Source organism: Microplitis mediator, chromosome 6 (genome assembly GCF_029852145.1).
Source record: "Microplitis mediator isolate UGA2020A chromosome 6, iyMicMedi2.1, whole genome shotgun sequence".
In the NCBI taxonomy this organism is placed as follows: Eukaryota; Metazoa; Arthropoda; class Insecta; order Hymenoptera; family Braconidae; genus Microplitis; species Microplitis mediator.
Window position 1 is genome coordinate 3,095,407 of NC_079974.1, and position 23,165 is coordinate 3,118,571.

The window sequence follows — 23,165 nt, forward strand, 5'->3', positions numbered from 1 at the left end:
TGAATTATACTAAGCTTACACTCATTAAAAACTTCAATCGAAACTGTTTGAAAATTTTGGATTGGAAATTTCTGATAGACTTTTAATCAAATTCACTCGGTAAATATCTAAAAAAAAATTTTATTTTCTAATCAAAATTTTTTCAATCAGATTTAATTAGAAAATAATAAAATATATTACGCAATGATATAACAATGAAAATAAGTATAATTTTATTAATTATTTTACAAAATAACATTGTTTTATAGTTGTTTATAATTACATTAATTATTATTATGTTACATTTTTAGTTAAATAAAGTAAAGCGTATTTTACATTAAATAGAATTATTTGTTTTTTGCTATAACTTAAATTACTTGTTACAATGTGGACAAAATCACTCGTTTAAAGGTTCCTCAGTTAGGCCAACGCATCTCCAATGACTCCAAAAAAGGCATCGATCACACTCTACGCTGTAGTCAGTGTTTAAGTTACTTCCACAAATTTTGGACTGCCAATCATCACTGTTGCATTTCATTTTTATTATATTTTTGTAATTTGCATAAGCATCCGGTTCAAAAAATTTTTCGATAATATCGTCAGTGATTATCTCGCTTGCCAAAGCATCACAAATATTGCCAGGCTGCAGATGAATCAAATCGTTGTGATTGATTTTTTTATAGCCTAAGACAATTCGGTTTATTACACTTTTATCTTTTATTATCAATGATAGAATTTCAATTACTTTAGTGGTGTTTTTCAGGTTTTGAAATGAATTGTATTTTGTTGACCTTTGACTTGCAGAAAGCCCAATGACTCGGTTTCTTCTGCCTCTTCCACGTCCACGTGAATGGCTTGAAAATATTGTCAAGCATCCAATATTTGATTGTAGTACAGAATTCGATGTTGCCGGTGGTAAACAGGAGTCATTCATATTCATATCAAGAGATGCCAACATTTTATCCATTTCGATCATTTTTTTTTTTTTCTCTTCATTATTTTGTGTAGTCATGATGTTTACTTGAAGTTTCAATAGTAACGTTTCAAAATTTTCATTAAATATAATCGGAACATCAATACTATGATCGTTAGTAACTGATGTATTGGCAGCTTGTAATTGAGATCCAAGTACTTCAACCTATGCAACATTAAACGATCATTATAACACCGATTTAAAAATTATGAGCGTTATGAGGGACCTGAATTTAGATTTACATATAAAGTCGAATTAATTTTTCTAGACTTAAAATGAGACAATCAAATCAATGGAACTTTGTAATCTAATATTATTTTAAAGGATTATAAATCTAAAGAACATAGATGCAATGAACCTGAATTTTTAATTTCAATTACAATTTAATTTCGTAGAAATATAGGAAAAAAAAAATTGTTTTCCTCATTAATTCAATTATTCTCGGAAAAAATCGGAAAAAAAAATTTTTCACATAGTTATTTACACCATAGAAAACAAATTTTTTACATAGTTATTTATACTATAGAAAAAAAATTTTTTTTCAACATATTTTAAATGGGAAAAAGACCCCCCTGTGCACCAGCTCAATTTTTGAGATACAGAGCTGAGATTTTAGGAGGATTTTGTTTTTCATTAAAGTAACTTTTGAAATATATTTAATTAAAAAAAAAAAACATTTTTTTCGGACACAATCTAGAATACATATTAGGGTGCTACAAAAATCGATATTTCTTCATTCTCTCCGCTGCCGTAAAAATAGTTTCTATCTATCGCAAAAAAAGTTCTGTCAAAAAGACAATTTTTTGTTTCAATTTTAAAAGGTGGAGCTCGCTGTTTGAATTTACCAATGCTAATAGTATGGGAATTTTATTTTTGGAATATCTCCGAACGCACCGTGCCGATCAAGCTCAAGTCTTTACAGCTTGTAGGAATTAATAAGCCGTGTCGAATGTCACCGTGAAGATCAAAATCGGTTGATCCGTTCATGTTATAGAATATTTACATACATACTTTCATACATGTGTACGTCCGTACGGGTTACCTGCGTTAATATCCCCGGACAAAATATCCCCCGACATAATATCCACGCGACAAAATATCCCCGCGACAAAATATCTCCAGTCAAAATATCTCAGGATAAAATATCTTCATGACAAATTATATGTAGACAAAATATCCACGAATATTTACGTTGACCAAAATTTTTAATAAAAGCAATTTAAAATAATAAGAAAGAAATAAGTATAAAACGTTAAAGATTATATTGAACTTCTTTACTAACATTAATAAAAATAATTGAATTGAAATACAAAAAAACGTAAACTTATTGATTAATTTAATTACTGTAAGTAATATAATCTATTATCAACTATTAGTAATTACCAACTATTTAAGGTCACTTTTCATCAATAGTTTTAGTCAAATTTAATATTAATCATAAATATCTGAATGCATCCGTTTGCAATAAAATTGTGCTCTTTTTTCAGAGGTTTTGGGTAAGTGTAATTACAAAAATATATTAACACACATACATACAATAGTACGTGTCCTTTTTTTCAAGCATTTTGTGTGTGTGTAAATACATAAATATTTGAATGCATCCGTTTGCAATAAAATTGTGCCCTTTTTTCAGAGGTTTTGGGTGTGTGTAATCACAAAAATATATGAACACACATACGTGCAATAGGACGTGTCTTTTTTGCAGGTATTTTGTGTGTGTGTAAATACAAAAATATCTTAACGCATCCACTTGTAATAAAATTATGCCCTTTTTTCACAAATTTCTTCATCGATTATTCAACGATAGGGATATTTTGTCAACATATATTTTGTCATGAAGATATTTTATCCTGAGATATTTTGTCTGGAGATATTTTGTCGCGGGGATATTTTGTCGCGTGGATATTATGTCGGGGGATATTTTGTCGTGGATATTTTGTCGGGGATATTTTGTCCGGAGATATTAACGCGTGTCACCGTCCGTACGTACGTACGTAATACACATATACACGCATGCAATCGGGTATCAACTTGAAATCAGTCAGAATAGCTTTCTAGAACCTCAAAACGTCATGATCTGCTAGAAATTTGATTTTAGAAAATCGGACCGAAACCAATAACTTTCTTTTTTTTTTGAAAATTTTTAATGTTCTTAGCGGGAATGTGAAAAAAAATAACATTCCCATGCTAATAGCATGGGAAAATTCAAACAGCGAGTGCCACCTTTCAAAATTGAAATAAAAAATTGTCCTTTTGATATGATTACGATATTTCACGTGCTACAATAATAATTTATCCGAAATAAATAAAAAATAAAAAAAATTAATTTTTGTAAGCTCAAAAACAAATTTCAATTTTGTGAGGAAATCCAAGTACTTAATATAAGTTAGTAACAACAGTTAAATTTGATGTTTATAAACTTCTTTAGAGTTAATTATTCTTGCAGATCGTAAAAACTACTTTCAAAAGTTAATTTAAGTAGTAAGTATCATCTTCGAGACCACAGAGTTTGAGGGATACCCGATTATACTACTTACTTTATTGTTATCCGTTAAATAATCAAGTTATACAGATAAAACTAAAATGAAAAAATTTTCACGTTCAAAATATATTAGAAGCCTTCTTTTAAATGCACTGTAAATGTATTGAAGCTACATAGCTTTATTTTTGAAACAAATTGTCGTATATGGAAGACTAACAATTTTCGATATTGCAACAACAAAAAATATATCTAATTTTATCATTGATACAGTCACCTGTATCAGTAATTAACACTTAACATAAAAAATAAAAAACTAAGCAATTTTATATTTTGAGACGTACATCTATTGAATCTGGATTTTGGTGATCATTTGACTCGACGACTATTGGCTGCAGGTTATTATCTTGTCGATTTATCGATTCATATATTGGTGATGGTTGATCAATTATTTCAACATGAGAAGTGGAGGATGCTGTAGGATAATTTTCACGACTCTCAACAGATAAAAATGTTTAAACGACTGACCCTATTGATTATTAAATATGGCTTACTTCTGCATTCGTATTTTTGCAGTGATTTTGTAAACAACATAAATAATTTTTACTTACTAAATCTTCATTATGTCCAATGTCGTTTTCAACAGCTAAAGTATTGACAATGCTATTATTGATAGTTATATTAACTATTTATTAGTTGCTGAAACATAATAAAATTTATTGGTGCTACCCTAGCGGATTCGAATTACGGTAAATACAGTGATTTACCGTAATTTACCGTAATTTGTCTTAATTTACCGTAATTTACGGTACTTGGCAGAATTACCGTAAATCACGGTAATCTACGGTAAATTACGGTAATCTATGGCAAATTACGGTAAATTGCCGTAATTTACGGCGAAATGCTGCAAATTTACGGCAAATTTGCGGTGAAGCTGCGGTCAATTTGCGGCAATGTTGCGGTGAAAGTACGGTAGTTTACGGTAAAAAGGCCGCATTTTCGCCGTAAAGTTGTGGTAACAGTGCAGTACTTTACCGTAGAAGTTTTGTAAAATTGCGGTATTTCACCACATAATTGCGGTAAATTTGCTGTATTTTACTGTAATGTGAAGCATTTCACTGGAATGTCTGTTGATAATCGGATATTTGACTGTAAACAACTGTCTTCCCTAGCGGATCCGTTTACACGGTGTGTAACGGTGTAAAGTGGGTATAATTGCGTTTACACTCAGTTTTCACCTAAAAAACGATCAATTTGCACGGTGGATTTGTGAAAAATTTAACTGTAGTTTACACTTGTATTACACTGAGTTTTAACACTTGATTAACACCGTATGAACACTGAATTTCTACGGAATATACATTAACACAAGCTAAGCACAAATTTTAAGTTATCGTTGCTATTATTATAGTAAAAAATTTGTTTAACTTCATATGTTCGGAAATCTAATGACACACTTTTCAGTCAAAAATTAAATTTTATGAATCTCACATAATCCAGCAGAATTTTATAAAACTATATTAAACGTTGTATATTTTCAAAATTTATGCAATAAGCAATGATATATCTTCAAATTCAATAACTTTATTGAGCCTGAAAAAAAATATATCTCGACGTTTTTTTTCTTAAAAACGTAATTAATCAATGAGAGAAACAATATTTTCGTTTCACTTCAATCATTTCAATCATTGTCTTTGAATTGAGAGAGGTAATTGAGCTAAAAATTTTTTACTATTTTTTTAACTTCTCGCTAAGAAAATTGAAAATTTTCAAGAATGGGGAAGTTATTGTTTTTACCCCGTTTTTCGAAAATTGAATTACCATCGAAGAGCTTAAAAACTTCGTAGGTGCAATTTTCAGCGCTTAGGTATCAACAGAATTAGCGGGAAGTTGCAGGGATGACCTTCAGGGTCAACCGTTTCCTTATTTTTTTTTTTTTTTTTCCAAAGTAACTTACGACAATCGGAGTGTTACCACGATTAACGATTTAATACAAGATATTTTTTGAGGTCTAGAACCCTGTCGCGGATAAAATATTTATGTTTCGTGCATGTATTTAATTCATAATGGTTGAATACATTTTATATACTCACAACGTACTTGTATAATACTCACATTTGGAGTCAATATGTTTTTTTGATTTTTTAAATGTTACATAATTGTTTAATCTCTTCTAAGTATTTTAGAAACATTTGAGGAAAAGCAATACATAATGTTCACAGCATATTTAATGTCGTGGACTGCAAAATAAAGTACACGTTGTATTATTCGTTCTATTTAGTTCATAAAGGATGTAAAGTTTTAGGAAAATAAGAATAATATTCAAATAATACGCAAAAATGCGTATGGTACTCATTATATAAAAGAAGTGGAAATAAGCAATGATATAAATTTTGTAAACAACTTAAAATTAATTAGGCCAGCTACTCAAATCTGTACAGACATTGGAATCTTTGTTTTTGAACTCCCAAATTGTTGGGAAACTGATTGATAATAAAATGACTAGTTATGGTTTAATTATTATAAAATTGTTAGATAATTAAAGGTAAAAATAGATACAAAAATATTTATTTAAAAGGATATTTTCTAAAATATGAGTAAGTTCAAGAAGCATTAAAAATTTTACTTTTCTAAAATAAATACATTAATTAACACGGTAATAAGACTGAAAATGTACTTTTTAGGTTTTATTTAAATTTCGATAATCATAAAAAAATGTATATCTAATAATACAATTCGTATGAATTATATGAATTTGTATGAATTTTTATCTGTCTACTATTTTATAAGCTATTAAATATTATCATTAGAAAAAATTACTTTTCTCACCTCCGGGCGGAAAGCGTCAACTTTCGTCCCGCTGTGCAAAACAAAGTTGCCGCTTCCCGCCTCCGTCGAGGAGAAAAATAGTATACACTCCTCGGGAAGTAAATAAGAAAGCCTCAGACCACATGTTTGTTGACCTCGGCTTCGCCTCGGCCAACAATTACATGTGATCTGAGACATTTCTTACTTTACTTCCCTAGGTGTGTAATATACTATTACTGTTATACATTAAATTTTAATTAAAATAAAAAATTTTGTAAATATTTCTGAAAATTACAAGTTACCATTATTTGACAGAACGTTTTAAATTCTTCATGGAATTGTATCAAATTTGAATTATTTTCGTACTGAATATAAAATTAGTTGTTTAAAGCATAATTTTATTAACTTTTTATTTTTTTATAAAAATTAAAATGGAACAGATTATAGGTAGTCTTAAGACTTTCTTATTGTTATAACTAAATTAAGTACAAAATCGTGAAGGTAAGCAGGTTTACTTAAAAATTTCCTTACTTTATAAAAGCAATACATTACTTAATTGTTACTTCAAAATAGATCTATTGTTAATCGAATCAGCAAAAAAATATTTCAATTCATACAAAAGTCAATATATTTGAGAAAACTAAAGTGCTGCATCCTGATTTCGGAATATTAAGGGTTATTTCAGTGTAAGTATGGTGTAATACCAGTTTTCTAAAAACATTTACCGCGAGATTCCAGTGTAGATAGGGTGTACACATGCATTTTTAAATTTACGGTAAAATTTCAGTGTAGATACGGTGTAACCCAGGCTGCTTAATTTTAGAGGGGGAACTCGGTGTAATCATCGTGTAAATCAGTTATTTTATATTGCCACTGGACTTACACTAAATTCTCACTGTAACACACCGTGTTACACCAGTGTAAATATGATGTAATTTTTTCACATTTACACGGTGTGACTTCAGTGTTTTCGGTGTAAACGGATCCGCTAGGGTTTACTTGAAATTTCGGTACCGTGTCTTTAAGATTTGGTATTGTGTAGTGCTGGATATTATTCAAATCCCTAGCAGATCCGAATTACGATAAATAACAGCAATTTACCGTAAATTACCGCAACTTACCGTAATTCCGCCAAAAAATCTACGGTATTTTACCGTAAATTACCGTACCTTACTGTACCAGTATTATCACCCGAGCGGTATTGTCTCGCCTTCAGCTCGGGTGACAATACCGCGCGGGTTGAAATATCCCACTTTCCTCCCTAGATGCGTAACATACTATGAATGCAGTCGCATATAAATTTATGTTAATTTCATCAAGTAATTAGTGTTGATTGGTTGAATTTATTAATATTAATCTTAAGCATTACTAAATTTATCATAATCAAGTTATTTATTTGATTTTGTAGTTTTAATAATTATTTCGAATATTTAAATACATAACCTAAAACATTGAAACCGCTAATGACATTTAAAATGCCGCCATTTTGGATTTAGATAATCTCTAGCGAAAATGGCCAGGCTCTAGCCAGTGCCTCGTTTTCATGCTAGCCAGCGCCTTGTTAAACTCTAGCGAAACTGGCGAGGCGCTAGACATTAAGATGTCCAAAGTACGTTAGTGATTGAAACTATAAATTTTTACTGTTTATTATATCGTTAAAGTCAATCTCACGATTTTATTTATTATTATTCATATTGAAGCCTTGATTATGATTGTTGGTTTGGAATTATTAACTACTCGATATTTGCCGGAGTAGTCTCATGTTCATTATTTTTCTTAAAAATGTTGCTTATCATTTTCACGATTTATCCTCTATCTTCTGCTTTCAATTTTTTTCAAAAAAAAATGCGATTTAAAATAGAAAATAATTTAAATAAATTCTAAGATCACATAAACAAATAAAGATAATAATGTAAAAAAAAATATATTTGAATAGTTCAATAATCAGGTAACAAAAAAGCCTTGGAGCATATTTGTCATTACATTATTTGTTTATGAGATATAAGCATTGTAAGAAATTGAAAACGCTGATTTTTATAAATAAATGCGTGTAGTTAGAGAACTATAACAGATAAACGTTAGGTTAAAAATTGATAAGAAAGCTTAACTCATACTGCATAAGAACGACCAAAACGTTGAAAACTGAATCTGCAATAGTTGCAAAGTTACAGCAATTTGATTGTTGACAAATCGAGTCAGTGTTTGGACTTTATCATGCTCCTAAAATCCAAATGTTTTTTAAAAAATTAAAAAAAATTATTTTGCCATATTGTTGCAGAATGCTGTTTTTGTCATTTTTTTATGTTCTAGAAAAAAATTAAAATGAAAATAGTATATTACACTACAAGGGAAGAAAGTTGAAATTCCTGCCCCGAGTGATAAGATGCCCGAGGCGAAGCCGAGGGCATCATGACACACAGGGCAGGGCTTTAAACTATTTTCCCGTGTGGTGTATACGATTTTTCTTTATACCTGGTCGAAAGTACGTTTATTAATTACATTTTTAAATACTATAAACAATACAACCACGTTTTTTTTTTTTTTTTTTTTCCTTCTGGCTATCGTCCCAATTTGGCCACGTGCCAGTTACTATTGTATTAATACAACCACGTTCGGCCTTCAGCTGACAGGTCGGCCATGTTTTTTTTATTTGCTCCCTATTGACGCGTCTCTTTCGGACATACATAAAACTTTAATTTTTTTCTGTCTCTCTTTTGTTTTTTGTTGCGATTTTGATGCCTGTCCCGCGACATTTGAAAGCACGAGTGAAGCGAGTGCGTCTGGTCGGCGGGGGCAGGCATCAATAACAAAACAAAAAAAGACATAATTATACTTATAAAAAATAAAAAATAATTATTTTTTTTCGAAAGAAATAAATTTATGCCTATGAACAAGATTTTTTTTTCTTGCTAATAAAAAATATATAAATGAATACATCACCTTTCAATAATTAACTTCGCCTCTGCATCAAAATCTTTTATCACCTTATCCTCGTCCATAGATTCATCCGATGAAACTTTTTCATTCATCTTATTATTGTAATTACACTGTTTAATTAAAATATTACATACAACGAGACATAAATACTGACGTATATATAAAGCAACGATCTAGGACGTTATCGTGAAAAATTTCATTTCTAAAGTGGTAGACGGTCACTAGATGGCAGCAACCGGCTGTTTCTGTAGGCACAAAAAAATTTTTTGCTCCTGGCGATATAAGTGAGGCGCGTGTAACTCTACCAGTAGAGGGAAATAAGACTTTAGGCCTTAAAATTAGGAAGGGAAGTGCGTACTTTCGACTAAGGTATAAAGAAAAGAAAATTGTTTATAACAAATTTTCAAATAAAGAAATGAGTAAATTGTTGACAAAAAAAAATTTTTTTTTTTTGCCATAATATTTAGAAATGCACATTATGATTTTTAAAATACATACGATTCGTTAATTATTTATTTAAATAATCAAAATATGAAAAAAACGATTATAAACATTAAGATATTGTTTTTGAGAGAAAAAATTTTTTTTTAAATCATTATTTTGCTACGCTAACAATCCCTGATTAAAAATATTGATTGAAAATAATTGAGAAGCAGTCACTCCATGCAAACTGTATATCTATTAGGGTGATCCAAAAAATAACAAATTTTTTTTTTTTCTTCCAAACAGGTTCAAAAGTTTCATTTAGATAAAAAAAGACGCCTGTGAAAATTAGAGCTCTTAATATCAACATTAAGAGGTTCCTCATCGCACTTTTCTATTTCCCATAAGAATAACATGGGAAAAATTTTTTTTACGTCTTCTGATTTTTATAAGTAGCTAACGATGCTTCATAGGAATAAATGGCAGGCATATTTTTGTAGGGAATTGAATGCTCTACAAAAGAAGATTCTTATCATTTTTTGAGGAATCTATTTGTTCAAAAGTTATTTGAGGTTGAAGTCGAATTCATATTAAATTGTGAGATTTTCTACTTTTCCGGCGAAACTATCAGACTTATTACAAAATATCATCAGACCTTTTTTGTAGACAATTTTATTTCCTAAAAGTTATTTCGAATAAAGTTTTTTCGAATTCCGCATTGTTTTCTAGTTATTTTTATTTTAATGTCATGCTCATAAAAAAATAGTCTTCTGATCGATTTTAAGAGCATGACATTAAAATAAAAATAACTAGAAAACAATGCGGAATTCGAAAAAACTTTATTTGAAATAACTTTTAGGGAATAAAATTGTCTACAAAAAAGGTCTGATGATGTTTTGTAATAAGTCTGATAGTTTCGCCGGAAAAGTAGAAAATCTCAAAATTTAATATGAATTCGACTTCAACCTCAAATAACTTTTGAACAAATAGATTCCTCAAAAAATGATAAGAATCTTTTTTTGTAGAGCATTCAATTCCCTACAAAAATGTGCCTGCCATTTATTCCTATGACGCATCGTTAGCTACTTATAAAAATCAGAAGACGTGAAAAAAATTTTTCCCATGTTATTCTTATGGGAAATAGAAAAGTGCGATGAGGAACCTCTTAATGTTGATATTAAGAGCTCTAATTTTCACAGGCGTCTTTTTTTATCTAAATGAAACTTTTGAACCTGTTTGGAAGAAAAAAAAAAAAATTTGTTATTTTTTGGATCACCCTAATATCTATATATACAAACAGAAAAATTGAAATCAATTGAAATTATTAAAAACAATTCGAATTTCATCACTTTTAATTCTTTTCAATCAATATTTTTAAACCTGGATATGGTGACAAAAAAATTTTCAAAAATATCTAATTAATCCATTTAATAATAAAAAATTTATAAACAAATGGCATAAAAAAATTTAAAAAGTAATCATATAATGCCTAACAAGGATATGTAATCAGTACTAGCTTAAAGCAAAAAAAAAAATTATTTAACATACCTTATTTGAATTTTTAATTTTTTTGTTACTTCAAAAATTAATAACTAATGAAATAAAAATAGTTTATAAACTTTTATCACGTCATCTTGTCGAGTATGTTTATAAATAGGGCTCCAAGTCACAAAAAATTCATAGATTGATTATTTAAACTTTTACACCGCCTTTTATGACAACACATACCCGTAAAAAAAATGATCATTAACAATCGAATAACTTTTTTAAAAATTGTGATACAACTTTCAGTACCGTGAAATCATATTCTTTAAAATGTCTAGATGACACCAGATTTTCAAATCTTTTAATTAATATTTAATAGCATAAAAAAATTATTTAACAACTATGCTTACTAGAGCGGCAGAGCGCGCATGCTTCACTTGCCGCGCAAAAGCCGATCGTCAACGTTAAATAAAAATTATAAATATTGGAGCTACAATTCGGGGAACCGAGAACTTTTTTACTCAAATTTCCTGCTCTTTCAGAAACTTTTTTATCATTTGAGCTATCACTTATACTTTTTTTGATTTTGCCAAAAAGCTAGACGGCTAATTTTTTTATTAGTTATATGTTATTAACAATTGTAATTTTCTTTTGCAAAATAAATCCAAAAAAAGTTTTTTTCGGGACGGCATTCCGGATCGTTTAAGCCATTAACCATATTTTTAAGAGACTTGTAACTATTTTTCGCATGTTCTCATCTTCTTGACTAGACTATTATGAGTAATGACTGTATCAGAACATTTTCGGGTAATTTGTCCTTTAAAATAATCCCATTTGTCATTATTGTTGAAAATAAAAATACTCATTAGAGTCTAGACTATGGAGATAATAAACTGGGAATTTTCACACATTAGACTGACTACTTAAAATGATCAACAAGGTCGAATCATTTAGAAGTATTCAATGTTAATTAACTTCTTTGAAGACCGGGACAAAATAGAGTTCTTCTGAGTCAGAATATTGAGACTACTCCTCATGAAAAAAATTGATAAACAATATATATGTTAATATATTGTATTGAAAGCAGTACAGTTATTAATATACAGTATGATGTATATTTTTTATATAAGTGCAGGAATTTTTTTAGAGGACGATTGGTTGTTCAACGAAGCTATCAAAGGCCTCGTTGAAGAAATCATAAATGGTAGCATATCTACGAAGCCGGAAAAAGATTCACCTGCTGGTCCATCTCCCGATAACCATATTTTAGATCAGCCACCGCTGTACCGGTGCCAGTTCAACCCCTGTGAAAAGTGTTTGTACATCGGATTTCTTGGCGTCGCCACTGCATCAGTCATCTTTTAAAAAAATTAAAGTGCACGAAATTTATGTGGCGGTCGCAATCACCAGAATCAAGATTGAGATGCCATCATAAAGCGAAGAAGAAACGATTATTGAACCATTCCTGTGAACCATCCCGAAAAAAAAAGGAAAAAAAAATCCCATTTCTGCATTGATCCTTAAAAATTCAATGACCAACATATAAGAACATTAAAATTTTAGTGATAATTAGCCTTCAAACCCAAACGGCCCTTTTCAGGGCCACCAAATATTTTAAAACGTATGAAACTATTCAAGTAAAGTTAATTTTACTTTAATATCATCATTGTTATTATTATTATTATTATTATAATTATGATTATTCATTGTCAATTACATTAATTTTTTTCCAGCTTGAAATACACAGAAAGAAAATTCCACTAAAATTAAATGTGTTAACATTGAAATTGTGGACTATAATTTTAGTAGCTTCGATTCTCAAGTGTCATTTTTTCTTACAAAAATTTTTTCATTGCTTATAATCGTTTTTTCAATATTTTTATTTATAAACAATTAATTAATAAATTATTTTTTCCTTAAAAATCATAATTGGCACTTCTTCATAGGTTAACAGAAAAAAGTTTTGTTTTCATAAACAATTTTATTGTTTGTTAACTTATCTATGTGTTATTAGCAAATTCTATCAAATGTATTTTTTTCTAGAGCTTGAAAAAATAACAAAATCAGATACTCCTGACTAGAAATTGTCCCAATACATATATTGAGTCCCAATTGAAAATCGCTGTAGCATGGACGGAAGCTCTACCCCAGTCGGAACCCGATCGGGATCTTGTTGGGATATCCCAATGCCATAATTAGTTACCCGACATCAGTTTTTTCTGAGTGGGACCTAATTGGGAACTCACTGGGATATACCAATGCAAAAATAAATGACTTATAAGATCAATTCTAAAAGAATATGAAACGACTAAAAATATATTATTATATTATTTTTTGTAGAGAATTTAATTCCCTGCGAAATTATCCCATATAACAGTCTTGTAAAAGTCTAGCGCAAGCCTGGTCTCAAATCTCCTAGTTGTCTATGTCTTTATATGACCCTATATCTTGCTGCAGACACTGGTCTAAAGATTTATATTTCGAGTCTTGCGCAAGACTTGTTAAAAAACTTTGTGTAATGTTATACTCCAAGAGTTGTACAAGAATCTTGAACATATCTTGCCCAAGATCAATTGATCAAGTTAACTTCGGCAAATCTTACACCAGAAGCTATCTGCAGATGCTTGGGCATATCTTGCGCCAGATCTGCTCAATACGTGTCATATTACACTGTCTGTCTCACTCCTGTCGCTCTCACTTTATCCCCTCTATTGGCACACGTTACCAAAGCTCAGCGGTACTCAATTGAAATTCTATATATATTGAAAACTATATATAGGGCATGTTCAGAAACACACTCTGGAAGAGAAATATTAAACTCCTGCGTTCAGAAATATCCTCTAGTCGAACCATAGATGCGATTAAACATTACAAAGGTACTAATCACACTTGGATAGGTAATTTTTCACCTCCAGAGTGTATTTCTGAACACGCCCATAGTTTTAAAACGGAGAGATTCAATATTTTTGTATTGATTGAACTATATATTTGTTAATAAATTACTTTTTTGCAAGGCGTACTTTTCGATTAGTTAATAAAATTTATTATTGAGTGTAAAATAAACAAAATTATTTAAATTTTCAATTAATTTTTAAAAGAAAACTATCTTTAAATCTCAATTACTGTTTAAAAAATACAAATTTAGGTTCATTAATTAAAGATGTATTATTTTTAAACTTAATAAATCATACTATATCGTTAATGAAAATTAGTTTAAATAAAACTTTTATACTTACAACATTCAGTCAGTTTTTTTTTTTTTGACACGCGGACAATAAAAAGTATTTCTATTTTAACGATTAATTCTTTAGTTGAAGAATTAAACACTTACGTTCAGTAATTTCGTGAGTGTTATACCCCTAATTAGTAATTAAAATAATTTTTTTTTTAAATGCACTCGAATATATTTTGAAAAGACCAATATTATCGATGTTATGGATAATTTTATTATGAGCTTATAAATATGCAAATCGATCTTGAGATTACTTACGGCACTTATTATTTAAAAAATAAACTCCGTATTGAAAAAGGTTTTTCGTCAAATTATAATTTCAATTGAGTACCGCTGAGCTTTGGTAACGTGTTCCAATAGAGGGGATAAAGTGAGAGAGACAGGAGTGAGATAGACAGTGTAATATGACACGTATTGAGCAGATCTGGCGCAAGATATGCCCAAGCATCTGCAGATAGCTTCTGGTGTAAGATTTGCCGAAGTTAACTTGATCAATAGATCTTGGGCAAGATATGTTCAAGATTCTTGTACAACTCTTGGAGTATAACATTACACAAAGTTTTTTAACAAGTCTTGCGCAAGACTCGAAACATAAATCTTTAGACCAGTGTCTGCAGCAAGATATAGGGTCATATAAAGACATAGACAACTAGGGGATTTGAGACCAGGTTTCTGCAGGACTTTTACAGGATTGTCTTATGTACGTCGTCTTGAACAAGCCTATGTAAAATCTATCAGAAGGGTCTTATGAAAAGTATCTTGACCAGCAACTTGTAATGGAAATTTTTACATGGGAATACAATAGTAACTGGCAAGTGGCCAAATTGGGACGATAGCCAAAAGGAAAAAAAAAAAAAAAAAAAACGTGGTTGTATTGTTTATAGTATTCAAAAATGTAATTAATTAACGTACTTTCGACCAGGTATAAAGAAAGATCGTATACACCACACGGGAAAATAGTTCAAAGCCCTGCCATGTGTGTCATGATGCCCTCGGCTTCGCCTCGGGCATCTTATCACTCGGGGCAGGAATTTCAACTTTCTTCCCTTAGTGTGTAATATACTATTTTCATTTCAATTTTTTTCTAGAACATAAAAAAATGACGAAAACAGCATTCTGCAACAATATGGCAAAATAATTTTTTTCAATTTTTTGAAAAACATTTAGATTTTAGGAGCATAGTCGTCTCGCACCTCGGTCCGGTTTCGCGGTCTTCCGGCTGTCGCCAACCGAAGCCGGGTCTGCCTGAGTACGCAGTCGCACACTGGAATACTTCTATCATTACGTCATGATTCGCCGAAAAATTCTTCACAGGATTAAAATATTATTTTTAGGTTCCTATGTCGTACCCACAAAAGAAATCTCATACTCGACAAAGAAATCGATACAAAAAAAAACTTCCTCGAGCAAAATAAAATAAAATTTTAAAATTAAAATAATCAATAACGGAAACAAAATAAATCTCGAAGGGAAAATAAAGTAAAATAAAATAAAATAAAATAAATTCCAAGAATCCAGTAAGACTACTGATCAACAAAATAAATTCGAAACTAAATAAAAAAAAAAAGATTTTAACTGGATCACTGATAAACAAATTAAATGATAACAACAAAAAAAAAAATACGGCTTCTTTTAACTGTGGGCCCCACGTTGGGCACCAATTTGTAACGTAATATTATCTTATACTCAATTAAACCCAATAATTACTCAAAAGTTCTTTACTCAATAAAATTACCCAATAACTCAAAACTCAAATTACTCATAATCGGGCTACGTTACACTTCGTCCACCAATCACCACTCTCATCTCCTCCAGATCCTGACGGGCGCCAGCCGACTTTTATTTCCCCGATAACCGCAACCGGTCTAAACGTACACGAAAATCAAGACCTAAGAACTATACCATTTGGAGATGAAAGACATAACCGGTGGTAGCGGCATGTCGTAATGCGCTCAGTATGCTACGTTGTGGAGAGAGGGTCGCGGTTCTTTTCATGCGAACGAAGCCGATTAATTAATTAATATAAAAGTCATAAAATAGTGAAACAAAACTAAATAAAATTATAATAAAGATGACGCGGAGGGCCAACATACCCGCGGTCCATCACGCAAATAAATACCTGGGTAAGACATCGGGAACCTCTCGATGGCGACGAATCACAAGCTTTATACACTACTAGATAAGATATAAAATAAAATATGAACAAATAATGCGATAATTCACGATAATTAATTAATGCGACAGACGGCTTCAAGAGCACTATACACCGGGCCACAGGCTCCAAAACGACGGGTCTCGGGTAGCAGTCGAGGTCCACCATAGCGAATCTCCGACCCACCCCCGCTTACTCTAAAACTCCAAACTCGACTACTGGGTCGACTCGTACACGAGCGACGCCAGGTCTCAACTTTTCTCCTCAACGGTATTCGCACAACTGTTACACGATAATCTCCCACTCTAACTCACTTACTCCACTCCATCTCTTTCAATCTCACATTCTCGCTTCTCCATCCATTCTTACCTTCACAAACATACAAGCTGTGGACTCACAGGCCTTCCCGTAATGTCACTCCCCGTGATATCTGAAGTTAGCAAATTGTTGGCTTCCTCGAGCATCGCAAACGAGGTCTGCCATCCCCAATAACCGTACACGTACCCCAGTTAACTCCGGATACCACCACGAAGGGGCGGCGACATCTCAGTCGCAACTCCGTGATCACCATGTCAACCCCGAGGGCTAAGCCTGGGCCTAGTCGTCATCACTGGTCGGGAAGCACGTTATCTTGGCCACTATTCGCGACACAGCTAGACCTCCGCCGTTAAATCTACGCTCCATCACACAGACACTCTAAAACATAACCCCATACCGTACACGTACTCTATCACACATTTGTCTTACCATACACATTTATACTCCATATCCTCAACTCATTCTCTACTACACTCATCTCAACACACATACTCACGTAATCTCTCTCTAACACACAGACTCCCACGTACTCCAACTTTCAACTCCACCCCCTCAGCAATGTAACGTCACAACTTATACACTAGATTTGTATTAATTATATAAAAGTAATAACAGTAATAAATATTTAATATTACCAATAATTAGTACTTCATGTATAACGATACTTAAATTTTGATGCTTTTCAATGAAATACTTATAGTAAATAAAACTCCTAGAATTAAGCTATAAAGATAATAAAATTTTTATTTCATAAGCATTTTTTTGACAAGTGTCTTGTAGTTTTTTCAGGTTAAAGTAAGGATTTTAAATAGTCAAGCAGTATATTTCAACGATTGACTGTTAATTATAGCAGTTTAAACATTAAAATCATAATTTTACTAACTGAAACAACATTAGTTATTGATTATAACATAAATAATTACAAGTCGAACTACAATTATTGTCTATAATTTTTTCCGTGCAGAAAATCAACTTCTCGACTAGACTATTACGTCTATAAAAACTTTGTCAATGATGAACAGATGAATGAGACATAATGTCAACCAAATCTTTCAACTTCATGAGGTCTAGATCGGTACCGACAAGCCAATCACAGCTAAGCATGAGTAGAAGAGGTGGCAGCTCATGTCTCATTCGATCTGATTGGAAGTTGATTTGTTGATAACCAATGAAATACGAGCTGCCATCTCTCCTACTCATGCTTAACTGTGATTGGCTCGCTGGTACCTATCCTTGAGCTAATATACCTGACTGATTTGGTTGGCATTAAATAGAATCTATTAGTCACTCATCAGACGTATAGATTGAAGTGTCCAGCGATCTATTTTCTTAAAGTTGCTTTATCAGTATTCCAAACATGGTGAAGGACAGTGAAGAAGTTCAAGAACTTTGCGGAGAAGTATTTATCACTTGCTGCGAGATAGTTCAAGAGCTATTGTCTCCGTGGCATGAGTCATATGCGTGGCCATTTTACAGGGACTTCAATTTTAAATGTTGGGGTCCCGATAATTACAAGGACATTGTAAAAGTTCCTATGGATCTAACGACCATCTTTCGGAAGCTGGACCAACGGCAGTACAAGTCGATCGATGGATTCGTCAACGACGTACGGTTGATTTTTACCAACTGCTATCGTTGTTTCAATGAGGAGGATAAAATTGTCGTTATGGCTCAAAATCTCCAACATGTGTTCGAGATTTTGTTTGCAAAGAAGATTAACGTCTAAGCGTTAAAATTGTCAAGTTGAGAACTTGAGTTAACAACGGCCCTTTTCAGGGCCACCAAATCATTCAAACGTAAATTACTCTCAAGTAATTTTTATTATTTTGGAAATTCTTCTACTCCAAATGCATGTTTTGGAGTCAGTTACTCGAGTTAAAAGTTGAAACAAAAAAAATTTAAACTTCACACTAAGAAAATCAATAATTTCCGAAAAAATCGGGAGATTATTGTTATTACTCCAGAATTCGAAATTCCATCAGGTGTCGACGTATTGAGTTCCTAGGAAGCTATTCTGACTATGTTTAGAATATCATCTGTGTGTGAATGTGCACAGAACAAAAGGAAATCTTGAACCAAAAAATAATACGTCTTTGAAATTTGTTTCTTGAACTAAGCGAAATTTTGTACTTTATTAAAGTAAAAAATTATTTGGATCAAAAAACTATTTCCTTCGTGAAGGACATCATTTCTCAGTCTGAAACTAAAATTCTTTAAGTCAAAAAAAAACTCTTTCCGCCCAAACAATTTTTTTCTTGGTTCGAGAACATTTTTTTTTTAATTTGCAAAATTTTTTTCTTGGCTGAAGATTGTTACATTTTTGAGTCAAGAAAAAATGTATTGACCTAGAACAAGTATAAGTTTTGAACTATGAAAAATGATTCTTTTAACCAAAAACAAACTTTCTTGGGCCAAGAAATAAATTTCTTCAAGTAAGCAAATAAATTTATCGAGCTACCAAAAATTGTTTTTTTTTTGTAATTTTTTTATCGAAACAATTTTTGTATTGTTAAAATATTTTGTGAACAATATTGTAAAGCGAATAAATCTTTTATTAGAAGCATTATTAAGGGATAGGAAAGTTTCGCAATGAGTTAAAAACATAAAACAAATTGAGAAAAATAATTATCGCTTAGTGAAGGAATCGAATCCAGACCGATTCAGCATCGCGCGAAAGCATTACTAACGAAGCCATCCCAGCTTTTGTTAGACTACGTTAACTTTGCCTACATATATTGAGCCACACTGGCCTTATCGTCAGTCACATTTTTAAATCCCAAACACAGAATTTAGATTTTAAATATTATCGCCAATAATTTGGACAAATTTTAGTTCCGACATTTTAGCACAATGCTGGACGGATCATATGAATCCGTTCATTAATGAACTTTGACATAAAAATAAAAAAATTTGTTAATAAATTGAATTCAGGTACAAAAAAAAAAATGAGCAATTATTTAATATTATATAATTGCATTAATTCATTTAAAATAAAATATGGACTTAGTATTCGTTTACTGCGCCAGCACAAAAAAAAAGAGTAAGAAGTATTCGTTTCTTAGGGTGCAAAGGAGAAAGCAACTATGAGTGAATTCAGGACAGAACTTTCCTGGCTGAGACTCAATAATCTTAGTTTGAGATTTTTCGTGTGATTGGTCAGAGAAAGTACACTACTCAAACCAAGAGTTTACATTTTTTAAACCAACTCCCTTCATTTTTAGTTCAAGTTTATATCGTTTATTGTTCCAAAACGTCATAGTTTCTTGGTTCAAGTAAGTAACGTAATACTTAGGTTAAGAAAAATGTTTATTATACTCAGAATTGCAAGCTTTTGAAACGAGTAATTCTATTATTAGACCGAGTATAAAATATATTTCGGCTTAAGAATTTTTTTTTTACTTCAAGATTGACGAAATTGAAGAAATTATTTTACTTCGTTTAAAAAATTTCCGGTTTTCATTCCGCCCGCTGGAAAATATTTTAGTTGAAAACTCTCTACTTCTCTGCTCTTACTCTCTCTTTTATTAGAAGAAATATATCTTACATGTATTTATTAGGCTGGCATTTTAAAAAATAGAGATTGATAGAAAATGTTATACTCTAATTTCTTAAAATAATGAATGTTAAGTCCAGGCGGTGATCACTCAATGCTTTTGTATGGGACTCAATTTTGTCAGCCGACTCAGTTTTTCCATACCAACTTAAAAGTGCTGTCTTACAATTTTTAGAGTTTTTATAGTTATTTATACTAATTGTTGATATCCACAAGGTTACCAAATTAGCGGAATCAATTTTGGGAAAATTCGTTTTGTCAAATTTACTAATTAAACTCGACCAAGTCTGACAAAATTGGGCATGGTGGGGGGCAGAAGTGATCACCGCCTGGTTAAGTCGCGCGGACCATGGAGAGACCACTTTTCAAGCGCGGACCATGGAGAGAGCGCCATTCCTCTCCAGTACTTCAAGTCGTCTCACTGGACAAAACGGCTGTCGATGTTTTTCAATTGGAATGATTTGAGTCAATCGTGAACGGTCATAGTGGTTGAATCGACAGTCATCAGTTGGCATTTTCGCTGGTTTTTATATAAATTCTGTTGATATATCGAATTTCAATTTTGTTGCACCAGATGAACAAGTTTTTTATTATTGAACTAATGGTATCAATGCTTTACTTGGAATAATATTATTTATGTCTTTTATGTAAAAAATCCATGGAAATTTAGCTTTTATCAATAAAAAAAAAACAAATAATCGAAAAAATAAAATTTTCTTGATTGCTTTATGCACGTATTTCATTTTTAAATGCTTTAGATTGTTAATAGAAAGTAAAAAATCCTTATTCTCTTAATAATAATGTTGATAGAGGCGCTTGGGGCACGAAGGCTCCCTTAAGCCCGTTTTTTCTTTTTGTGGCTTTTAACCATTAAATTCGTTTATTTTCCGTCTATTTCAAAAGAATCAGTCGAAATTGTGCAAAAAATCTAAAAAACATTTTTTTTCCGGGACACAAAGGCCCCCCTCCCCAAAAAGAAAAATATAAAATTTTTTTTCATTTTCCGTCAAGTTATGACCTTTATGATGTTTTCATCATACTTTAGGCCAATATGTCATATGTGGAGTAAAATGGACCATTAAAAAAAACAAAAATTGTAACAAAATATTTAACTTGACGGAAAATAAAAAAAAAATATTTTTTTCGTTACAATTTTTTTTTTTCGAGTGATCCATTTTGCCCAACATATCTCATGTTCGCCTAAAATATGATAAAAACATTATAGAGGTCATAACTCGGCGGAAAGTAAAAAACAAATTTTTTATACCTAATTTTTGAGGGGGGGCCTTCGTGCCCCAGGCTCCCCTATTTTTAATTGAATCAACGACATAAGAAAACAAAATATAATAAAATTATATATTGCATGCCTTAAGCGCGAGCGTAGATATGCTCTACTCTCGCCTGAAAATTAAAAAACTGGGTTACGTCAGAGTTTTATTTAAACAAAAATATGATTTTTTTTCTTTTTTTATTAGCATTTTATGCGCATAAATAATTGAAATGGTTTGGAAAAAAAATTGGAGATTGTATCATAAATATATGATAGAAATTTTTCATATTTGAAAAGTAGGCATTAATGTGGGAAAAATATTGGAGGGAAGATTGAGATTAATTATCTTTATTAGGCATTAAATAAATAAATATTAATTTTGGAAGAGTTTTGGTCAAAGGATATGAGTTGAGGTATATATAAGACTTGAGTTAGTTTTTACGTGTAAAAAATTTGGTGGCCCTGAAAAGGGCCGTTGTCAACTCAAAGTTCGGGAACTCGAGTATCTAATTATCTGCATCGTCGCATAGAAGAACAGTCAGCTCTATCTGTAAAATTAGATTTCCGTCCACCAGTAGACGCAATAAGTCGGGGTCACTTCGTTTGAAGAAACTCCCGAGGTATACGTAATTGTCGTAGTCGTGGAAAGGTTGTATTTTTGCAGGCAGTCTCAGTAAATTACCTTCCTCACCCACCACACAGCATTCGAGCTCGAAGCTGATTTCAGAATGCTCCGATTTCAATGGAAGGATCCCCAAGGTGATCCAGTGTTCATCTTCTTCGACGTGGCTAACCTCTACTTTGAAGCTCCAAACGTCGTTGACGTGGAAACCTGAAGCAAACTCTATAAACATCGGACTAACTGTCCCAGCATCGTTGATAAAGAGGAGTTCGTCGAAGTACTCCAGTTCGAAGGAGTGTACAGTTGTGTACGTTGAATTTTGGAAATTACAGTCCATGATGTGTCAAACACTTGATCGTCAATATATAAAGAATGTAACTTGCGAGGCGTACAGTGCAACGTTTCGAGCGTAATAACTGCTACTGACCGTGTGACGTATATGTAAACTTTGACTACCCCCTCCACTAAATTTTAACCAATTACCAGGAAGGTAAAGTTTACCATCACTCCTTGAAAAGAACCAATCACGACGATATTGATTTTCTCCCTCCATTCTTAATTTTAACTAATTCAAATCGAGATATTGCATGACTATATAATATTATCGATGCTCTTTCTCAAATAACTGCACCCTTCAATTTTACCTGTATTGGATAAATCATGTTAGGAGTTGATATGTGTGTGACAGAAAAAAGTTTGTTTCGGAACAAAAAGCCATGTTCTTAAATATCATTTTCAAAAAATTAAAAAAAAATTTTTTTTATTTCTAAAACAAAATAATTCAATAATTTAGAACCGGAAATATTTAATTTTACCTCAAATATACTCAATCATTTTTTTAATTTTTGATTTTGAAAACTACATTTTTTTTCAACAAAAATTTATATTTATTAAAGCGGAAATTTTTAAATTACACCAAACTCACGAATCTAGA

General features: G+C 31.5%; 1 protein-coding gene across 1 annotated transcript; it reads right to left on the bottom strand.

Moving 5' to 3' along the window:
• Positions 1–257: 257 nt before the first annotated feature.
• Positions 258–22,568, bottom strand: LOC130670016 (uncharacterized). Its single transcript, XM_057473188.1, has 4 exons — positions 22,292–22,568; positions 4,043–4,077; positions 3,776–3,928; positions 258–1,117 (listed from the first exon to the last, which is right to left on the bottom strand). The coding sequence occupies exons 1-4, from the start codon at positions 22,566–22,568 to the stop codon at positions 377–379; spliced, it is 1,206 nt and encodes a 401-aa protein (XP_057329171.1). The 3' UTR covers positions 258–376.
• Between the last annotated feature and the right edge of the window lie 597 nt (positions 22,569–23,165).